Genomic DNA, 11035 nt, shown 5'->3' with positions numbered 1-11035 from the left:
TCAGGAAGCATCCTGAGCCATAAATCTCTCTTTTAGAAACACATCCTTGTATTATTGATGGCTTGTTAATAAATGGAAGAAGGACGGAGAGAGAGAGGCTGATAGGATATGACTGGGAATGTTCACGTCCCAAATAAGACCATAGTCCCTATATAGTGCACTACTTTAGACCAGAGCCCAATGGAACCCTATTCCCTATATATAGTGCACTACATTAGACCAGAGCCCAATGGAACCCTATTCCCTATATATAGTGCACTACTTTAGACCAGAGCCCAATGGAACCCTATTCCCTATATATAGTGCACTACTTTAGACCAGAGCCCAATGGAACCCGAGTCCCTATAGAGTGCACTACTTTTGCCCAGAGCCCAATAACACCCTAGTCCCTATATAGTGCACTACTTTAGACCAGAGCCCTATGGAGCCCTAAGATGCCATTTGGGATACGCCCACTGTCTGCAAGGTTAGGCTTTACTAGGAGTGTCCTGTCGTCTATCAGCTTGTAGACTTGTAGACTAAACTCCATCTCAGCCCTGTACATGTATTTTGAATGTATACATCTGTTCGGGGAAGCCTCTACCGACAGTGTAATGAATGTACAGGACAGTAGAAATAAAACAAAATGTACACTAAAGAGTTTTACTTCTTTGTGTTTTACTATTTTCTACATTGTCGAATAATAGTGAAGACATCAAAACTAATGAAATAACACACATGGAATCAAATTCAAAATCAAATCAAATGTATTTATAAAGCCCTTCGTACATCAGCTGATATCTCAAAGTGCTGTACAGAAACCCAGCCTAAAACCCCAAAACAGCAAAGCAATGCAGGTGTAGAAGCACGGTGGACACTCCTGTATTAACCAACACAGTTTCATAGTTTTGATGTCTTCACTGTTATTCTACAATGTAGCAAATAGTACAAAATAAAGAAAACCCTGGAATGAGTAGGTGTGTCCAAACTGTTGACTGGTTGTGTATGTTGCCTTATACGTGTACACGCAGCTCAGTGCCCGCTGATACAACGGTATTCTATGTGACGTTTGGAGAGTTGGACAATGGTCAATCTCTTCCCAAAATAACAGACCGTCTGGAATCTGGCTGTGCTTCTCTGACTTACCAATAGAGGGTAGAAGAAACAGAACTGATGAGCAGCCATATGGAATGGAATGCTCCCAATACTCCACTGATTCTCTAGGGTTCTAGAATTCTGTGGCTGTTGTTGTTGTTGATGTGGAATTTGATTACAGAGAGATGAGGTATATGGTGTGGGAGATTACAGAGAGATGGAGTATATGGTGTGGGAGATTAGAGAGAGATGAGGAATATGGTGTGGGAGATTAGAGAGAGATGAGGAATATGGTGTGGGAGATTACAGAGAGATGGAGTATATGGTGTGGGAGATTACAGAGAGATGGAGTATATGGTGTGGGAGATAAAGAGAGATGGGGAATATGGTGTGGGAGATAACAGAGAGATGAGGAATATGGTGTGGGAGATTACAGAGAGAAGGAGTATATGGTGTGGGAGATTACAGAGAGATGAGGAATATGGTGTGGGAGATTACAGAGAGATGAGGAATATGGTGTGGGAGATTACAGAGAGATGAGGAATATAGGGTGGGAGATTACAGAGAGATGAGGAATATGGTGTGGGAGATTACAGAGAGATGAGGAATATGGTGTGGGAGATTACAGAGAGATGAGGAATATGGTGTGGGATATTACAGAGAGATGAGGAATATGGTGTGGGAGATAAAGAGAGATGGGGAATATGGTGTGGGAGATTACAGAAAGATGGGGCATATGGTGTGGGAGATTACAGAGAGATTAGGAATATGGTGTGGGAGATTACAGAAAGATGGGGAATATGGTGTGGGAGATTAAAGCGAGATGGGGAATGTAGTGTGGGAGATTACAGAGAGATGAGGAATATGGTGTGGGAGATTACAGAGAGATGGGGAATATAGTGTGGGAGATTACAGAGAGATGGGGAATATAGTGTGGGAGATAACAGAGAGATGGGGAATATGGTGTGGGAGATTACAGAGAGATGGGGAATATAGTGTGGGAGATAACAGAGAGATGGGGAATATGGTGTGGGAGATAACAGAGAGATGGGGAATATGGTGTGGGAGATAAAGAGAGATGAGGAATATGGTGTGGGAGATTACAGAGAGATGTGGGGAATATGGTGTGGGAGATTAAAGAGAGATAGGGAATATGGTGTGGGCGATTACAGAGAGATGGAGTATATGGTGTGGGAGATTAAAGAGAGATGAGGAATATGGTGTGGGAGATTACAGAGAGATGAGGAATATAGGGTGGGAGATTACAGAGAGATGGAGTATATGGTGTGGGAGATTACAGAGAGATGAGGAATATGGTGTGGGAGATTACAGAGAGATGGAGTATATGGTGTGGGAGATTACAGAGAGATGGGGTATATAGTGTGGGAGATTACAGAGAGGTGGGGAATATGGTGTGGGAGATTACAGAGAGATGGAGTATATGGTGTGGGAGATTACAGAGAGATGAGGAATATGGTGTGGGAGATTACAGAGAGATGGAGTATATGGTGTGGGAGATTACAGAGAGATGAGGAATATGGTGTGGGAGATTACAGAGAGATGGGGAATATGGTGTGGGAGATTACAGAGAGATGGAGTATATGGTGTGGGAGATTACAGAGAGATGAGGAATATGGTGTGGGAGATTACAGAGAGATGAGGAATATGGTGTGGGAGATTACAGAGAGATGGGGAATATAGTGTGGGAGATTACAGAGAGATGGGGAATATAGTGTGGGAGATAACAGAGAGATGGGGAATATGGTGTGGGAGATTACAGAGAGATGGGGAATATAGTGTGGGAGATAACAGAGAGATGGGGAATATGGTGTGGGAGATAACAGAGAGATGGGGAATATGGTGTGGGAGATAAAGAGAGATGAGGAATATGGTGTGGGAGATTAAAGAGAGATAGGGAATATGGTGTGGGAGATTACAGAGATGGAGTATATGGTGTGGGAGATAAGGAGAGATGGGGAATATGGTGTGGGAGATTACAGAGAGATGAGGAATATGGTGTGGGAGATTAAAGAGAGATGAGGAATATGGTGTGGGAGGTTACAGAGAGATGAGGAATATGGTGTGGGAGATAACAGAGAGATGAGGAATATGGTGTGGGAGATTACAGAGAGATGGGGAATGTGGTGTGGGAGATAACAGAGAGATGGGGAATATGGTGTGGGAGATTACAGAGAGATGGGGAATATGGTGTGGAAGATAACAGAGAGATGGGGAATATGGTGTGGGAGATAACAGAGAGATGGGGAATATGGTGTGGGAGATAACAGAGAGATGGGGAATATGGTGTGGGAGATAAAGAGAGATGGGGTATATGGTGTGGGAGATAAAGAGAGATGGGGTATATGGTGTGGGAGATAACAGAGATATGGAGTATATGGTGTGGGAGATTACAGAGAGATGGAGTATATGGTGTGGGAGATAAAGAGAGATGGGGAATATGGTGTGGGAGAAAACAGAGAGATAAGGAATATGGTGTGGGAGATTACAGAGAGAAGGAGTATATGGTGTGGGATATTACAGAGAGATGAGGAATATGGTGTGGGAGATAAAGAGAGATGGGGAATATGGTGTGGGAGATTACAGAAAGATGGGGAATATGGTGTGGGAGATTACAGAGAGATTAGGAATATGGTGTGGGAGATTACAGAAAGATGGGGATATGGTGTGGGAGATTAAAGCGAGATGGGGAATATAGTGTGGGAGATTACAGAGAGATGAGGAATATGGTGTGGGAGATTACAGAGAGATGGGGAATATAGTGTGGGAGATTACAGAGAGATGGGGAATATAGTGTGGGAGATAACAGAGAGATGGGGAATATGGTGTGGGAGATTACAGAGAGATGGGGAATATAGTGTGGGAGATAACAGAGAGATGGGGAATATGGTGTGGGAGATAACAGAGAGATGGGGAATATGGTGTGGGAGATAAAGAGAGATGAGGAATATGGTGTGGGAGATTACAGAGAGATGTGGGGAATATGGTGTGGGAGATTAAAGAGAGATAGGGAATATGGTGTGGGAGATTACAGAGAGATGAGGAATATAGGGTGGGAGATTACAGAGAGATGGAGGATATGGTGTGGGAGATTACAGAGAGATGAGGAATATAGTGTGGGAGATTACAGAGAGATGAGGAATATGGTGTGGGAGATTACAGAGATATGACGAATATGGTGTGGGAGATTAAAGAGAGATGAGTAATATGGTGTGGGAGATTACAGAGAGATGAGGAATATAGTGTGGGAGATTACAGAGAGATGGAGTATATGGTGTGGGAGATTACAGAGAGATGAGGAATATGGTGTGGGAGATTACAGAGAGATGAGGAATATGGTGTGGGAGATTACAGAGAGATGGGGAATATAGTGTGGGAGATTACAGAGAGATGGGGAATATAGTGTGGGAGATAACAGAGAGATGGGGAATATGGTGTGGGAGATTACAGAGAGATGGGGAATATAGTGTGGGAGATAACAGAGAGATGGGGAATATGGTGTGGGAGATTACAGAGAGATGGGGAATATGGTGTGGGAGATAAAGAGAGATGAGGAATATGGTGTGGGAGATTAAAGAGAGATAGGGAATATGGTGTGGGAGATTACAGAGAGATGGAGTATATGGTGTGGGAGATAAGGAGAGATGGGGAATATGGTGTGGGAGATTACAGAGAGATGAGGAATATGGTGTGGGAGATTAAAGAGAGATGAGGAATATGGTGTGGGAGGTTACAGAGAGATGAGGAATATGGTGTGGGAGATAACAGAGAGATGAGGAATATGGTGTGGGAGATTACAGAGAGATGGGGAATGTGGTGTGGGAGATAACAGAGAGATGGGGAATATGGTGTGGGAGATTACAGAGAGATGGGGAATATGGTGTGGGAGATAACAGAGAGATGGGGAATATGGTGTGGGAGATAACAGAGAGATGGGGAATATGGTGTGGGAGCTAACAGAGAGATGGGGAATATGGTGTGGGAGATAACAGAGAGATGGGGAATATGGTGTGGGAGATAACAGAGAGATGGGGAATATGGTGTGGGAGATAACAGAGAGATGGGGAATATGGTGTGGGAGATTAAAGAGAGATAACGCCAAGAGCTTGTTATGAGGGAAACTGAGACAGAAACAGCAGGGAGCTGGAAATTGTGTTGGATATACTCAGTAGAGATCTCTCTGTGGTGTTGGATATACTCAGTAGAGATCTCACTGTGGTGTTGGATATAAACAGAACATATCTCACTGTGGTGTTGGATATACACAGTATAGATCTCTCTGTGGTGTTGGATATACACAGAACATATCTCACTGTGGTGTTGGATATACACAGAACATATCTCACTGTGGTGTTGGATATAAACAGAACAGATCTCACTGTGGTGTTAGATATACACAGAACATATCTCACTGTGGTGTTGGATATACACAGAACATATCTCACTGTGGTGTTGGATATAAACAGAACAGATCTCACTGTGGTGTTAGATATACACAGAACATATCTCACTGTGGTGTTGGATATACACAGAACATATCTCACTGTGGTGTTGGATATACACAGTATAGATATCTCTCTGGTGTTAGATATACACAGTATAGATCTCCTTCTGGTGGTGTTAGATATACACAGTATAGATATCTCTGTGGTGTTGGATATACACAGTATAGATCTCCTTCTGGTGGTGTTGGATATACACAGTATAGATCTCCTTCTGGTGGTGTTAGATATACACAGTATAGATCTCTCTGTGGTGTTAGATGTTCACAGTATAGATATCTCTGTGGTGTTGGATATACACAGTATAGATCTCCTTCTGGTGGTGTTAGATATACACAGTATAGATCTCTCTGTGGTGTTAGATATACACAGTATAGATCTCTCTGTGGTGTTAGATATACACAGTATAGATCTCTCTGTGGTGTTGGCTATACACAGTATAGATATCTCTGTGGTGTTAGATATACACAGTATAGATCTCCTTCTGGTGGTGTTAGATATACACAGTATAGATCTCTCTGTGGTGTTGGATATACACAGTATAGATCTCTCTGTGGTGTTAGATATACACAGTATAGATATCTCTGTGGTGTTAGATGTACACAGTATAGATCTCCTTCTCTGTCTCACCTGCAGTCTAGCTTCTCCAGTTCAAAGTGGGGGTTGAAGTTGAGGACGATACGCTGGGAAGGTTCTGGGGCGGTGACGACCCAGCGACAGCTCTGATGAGGGGGATACTCCAGAGGGTACCCTGGGGTGGTGATGTACCCGGCGTTGCTGGCATCAAAATGTCCGCCACACGCCTCACCTATAGGACAGACAACACAGAAGTTTTCAGTCAGAACCTATAGGACAGACAGAGGTTTTCAGTCAGAACCTATAGGACAGACAGAGGTTTTCAGTCAGAACCTATAGGACAGACAGAGGTTTTCAGTCAGAACCTATAGGACAGACAGATGTTTTCAGTCAGAACCTATAGGACAGACAGAGGTTTTCAGTCAGAATGTGAGGACAGACAACACAGAGGTTTTCAGTCAGAACGTGAGGACAGACAACACAGAGGTTTTCAGTCAGAACGTGAGGACAGACAACACAGAGGTTTTCAGTCAGAACGTGAGGACAGACAACACAGAGGTTTTCAGTCAGAACGTGAGGACAGACAACACAGAGGTTTTCAGTCAGAACGTGAGGACAGACAACACAGAGGTTTTCAGTCAGAACGTGAGGACAGACAACACAGAGGTTTTCAGTCAGAAAGTGAGATAATAACACCTTATCTAGTTTAGTCTTTGGTAAAGTTCTGGGTCTACTAATGTCTATGGGAAGAGACTATACATACATCTTCATCCCAAAACCGCAGGGCCTGACAATGCTTCCTGGACTTGACAAAGGAAACTCAGCTATTTGGGAACAGAGGACAGCTTGAATATGACCACGACATCTACCTCTGTTGAACGATCCTCCCTACCAAATCTATGGTGGCACGTTGAGGGTTAAACTGTCCACACTGTATTCTCACTGTGCTGTAGCAGACCAGTCAGTAAACCTAAAGGACACACAGGATCACAGTAGTGCACTCTCTCTGCCTGTCTCTTGTATAATACCCTCACTGTCGGTAGACAGGAAGTGACAGACAAGCTGTCTCTGTGTTAGAGGTCAGGGGTCAGGTTAACGCTGTGAGTTAGATGGAGAGGCTCACAAAGCATCCGTTCTGACCCGACACACAAACACACTCACACACACTAGTCCACCCCCCCCCCCCCCACACACAAACACACTCACACACAAACACACTCACACACACTAGTCCACCCCCCACACACACAAACACACTCACACACAAACACACTCACACACACTAGTCCACCCCCCACACACACACACAAACAAACACACACACTAGTCCACCCCCCACACACACACAAACACACTCACACACACTAGTCCACCCCCCACACACACACAAACACACTCACACACACTAGTCCACCCCCCACACACACACAAACACACTCACATACACTAGTCCCCCCCACACACACACACACACACACAAACACACTCACACACACTAGTCCACCCCCCCACACACACACAAAACACACTCACATACACTAGTCCACCCCCCACACACACACACACAAACACACTAGTCCACCCCCCCACACACACACACACAAACACACTCACACTAGTCCACCCCCCACACACACACACAAACACACTAGTCCACCCCCCACACACACAAACACACTCACACACACTAGTCCACCCCCCACACAAACACACTCACACACACTAGTCCACCCCCCACACACACACACACAAACACACTCACACTAGTCCACCCCTCCCCCACACACACACACAAACACACTCACACTCACATACACTAGTCCACGCCCCCACACAAACACACTCACACACACTAGTCCACCCCCCACACAAACACACTCACACACACTAGTCCAACCCCCCCACACAAACACACTCACACACACTAGTCCACCCCCCACACAAACACACTCACACTCACTAGTCCACCCCCCACACACACACACACAAACACACTCACACTAGTCCACCCCCCACACACACACACACACAAACACACTCACACACACTAGTCCACCCCCCCCACACAAACACACTCACATACACTAGTCCACCCCCCACACAAACACACTCACATACACTAGTCCACCCCCCACACAAACACACTCACACACACTAGTCCAACCCCCACACAAACACACTCACATACACTAGTCCACCCCCCCCCACACAAACACACTCACACACACTAGTCCACCCCCCACACAAACACACTCACATACACTAGTCCACCCCCCACACACACACACTCACACTCACTAGTCCACCCCCCACACACACACACTCACATACACTAGTCCACCCCCCACTCACATACACTAGTCCACCCCCCACTCACATACACTAGTCCACCCCCTCACATACACTAGTCCACCCCCCCCACTACACTAGTCCACCCCCCCACACACAAACACACTCACACACACTAGTCCACCCCCCACACACACACACTCACACACTAGTCCACCCCCACTCACATACACTAGTCCACCCCCCACTCACATACACTAGTCCACCGCCCCCCACTCACATACACTAGTCCACCCCCCACTCACATACACTAGTCCACCCCCCACTCACATACACTAGTCCACCCCCCCCACTCACATACACTAGTCCACCCCCCACTCACATACACTAGTCCACCCCCCACACTCACATACACTAGTCCACCCCCCACTCACACACACTAGTCCACCCCCCACACACAAACACACTCACACACAAACACACTCACACACACTAGTCCACCCCCCCCACACACACACAAACAAACACACACTAGTCCACCCCCCACCCCCCCCACACACACACAAACACACTCACACACACTAGTCCACCCCCCACACACACAACACACTCACACACACTAGTCCACCCCCTCCCCACACACACACACTCACACACAAACACACTCACACACACTAGTCCACCCCCCCACACACAAACACACTCACACACAAACACACTCACACACACTAGTCCACCCCCCCCACACACACTCACACACAAACACACTCACACACACTAGTCCACCCCCACCCCCCACACACACACAAACACACACACACACTAGTCCACCCCCCACCCCCCACACACACAAACACACTCACACACACTAGTCCACCCCCCACACACACAAACACACTCAACACACACCCCCTCACACACACACAAACACACTCACACACTAGTCCACCCCCCCCCCACACACACACACAAACACACTCACACACACTAGTCCACCCCCCACACACACACACACAAGCACACTCCCATACACTAGTCCACCCCCCCACACACAAACACACTAGTCCACCCCCCCACACACACACACACAAACACACTCACACTAGTCCACCCCCCACACACACACACACAAACACACTCACATACACTAGTCCACCCCCCCACTCACATACACTAGTCCACCCCCCCCACTCACATTCACTAGTCCACCCCCCCACACCCCCCACCACATACACTAGTCCACCCCCCACTCACATACACTAGTCCACCCCCCACACAAACACACTCACACACACTAGTCCACCCCCCCCACACAAACACACTCACATACACTAGTCCACCCCCCACTCACATACACTAGTCCACCCCCCCACTCACATACACTAGTCCACCCCCCCACACAAACACACTCACACACACACTAGTCCACCCCCCCACACAAACACACTCACATACACTAGTCCACCCCCCCACTCACACACACTAGTCCACCCCCCCACACACAAACACACTCACACACAAACACACTCACACACACTAGTCCACCCCCACCCCCCACACACACACAAACAAACACACACACTAGTCCACCCCCCACCCCCCACACACACACAAACACACTCACACACACTAGTCCACCCCCCACACACACACAAACACACTCACACACACTAGTCCACCCCCTCCCCACACACACACAAACACACTCACATACACTAGTCCACCCCCCCCCCCCCCCACACACACACACACAAACACACTCACACACACTAGTCCACCCCCCCACACACACACACACACAAGCACACTCACATACACTAGTCCACCCCCCACACACACAAACACACTAGTCCACCCCCCCCACACACACACACAAACACACTCACACTAGTCCACCCCCCCCCACACACACACACACAAAACACACTCACATACACTAGTCCACCCCCCCACACACACACAAACACACTCACACACACAAGTCCACCCCCCTCACACACACAAACACAAGTCCACCCCCCCTCACACACACAAACACACTCACATACACTAGTCCACCCCCCCCCACACACACACACACAAACACACTCACATACACTAGTCCACCCCCCCACACACACACACACAAAACACACTCACACACACTAGTCCACCCCCCCCCCACACACACACACACAAACACACTCACACTAGTCCACCCCCCACACACACACACACACAAACACACTCACATACACTAGTCCACCCCCCCCACACACACAAACACACTCACACACACAAGTCCACCCCCTCACACACACAAACACACTCATACACACTAGTCCACCCCCCACCCCCCCACACACACAAACACACTCACAAACACTAGTCCACCCCCCACACACACAAACACACTCACACACACTAGTCCACCCCCCACACAAACACACTCACACACACTAGTCCACCCCCCACACAAACACACTCACAAACACTAGTCCACCCCCCCACACACACAAACACACTCACACACACTAGTCCACCCCCCACACAAACACACTCACACACACTAGTCCACCCCCCCACACACACACACA

The 11035-nt window shown here is 47.4% G+C and overlaps 1 protein-coding gene across 1 annotated transcript in view; it reads right to left on the bottom strand.

Moving 5' to 3' along the window:
- The window catches only part of LOC115124509 (neuropilin-2-like), a 155791-nt gene that overhangs the window by 91950 nt on the left and 52806 nt on the right, over positions 1–11035 (bottom strand). The window contains exon 2 of the mRNA XM_065018326.1: positions 6225–6402. Within this exon, the coding sequence (XP_064874398.1) occupies positions 6225–6402 (178 nt within the window). The remainder of the gene's footprint in view (positions 1–6224; positions 6403–11035) is intronic.

The sequence above is a fragment of the Oncorhynchus nerka genome, linkage group LG1, assembly GCF_034236695.1.
Source record: "Oncorhynchus nerka isolate Pitt River linkage group LG1, Oner_Uvic_2.0, whole genome shotgun sequence".
Classification (NCBI taxonomy): Eukaryota; Metazoa; Chordata; class Actinopteri; order Salmoniformes; family Salmonidae; genus Oncorhynchus; species Oncorhynchus nerka.
The sequence above is the reverse complement of the archived record's forward strand: the minus strand, read 5'-3'. Positions and strand labels throughout refer to the sequence as shown.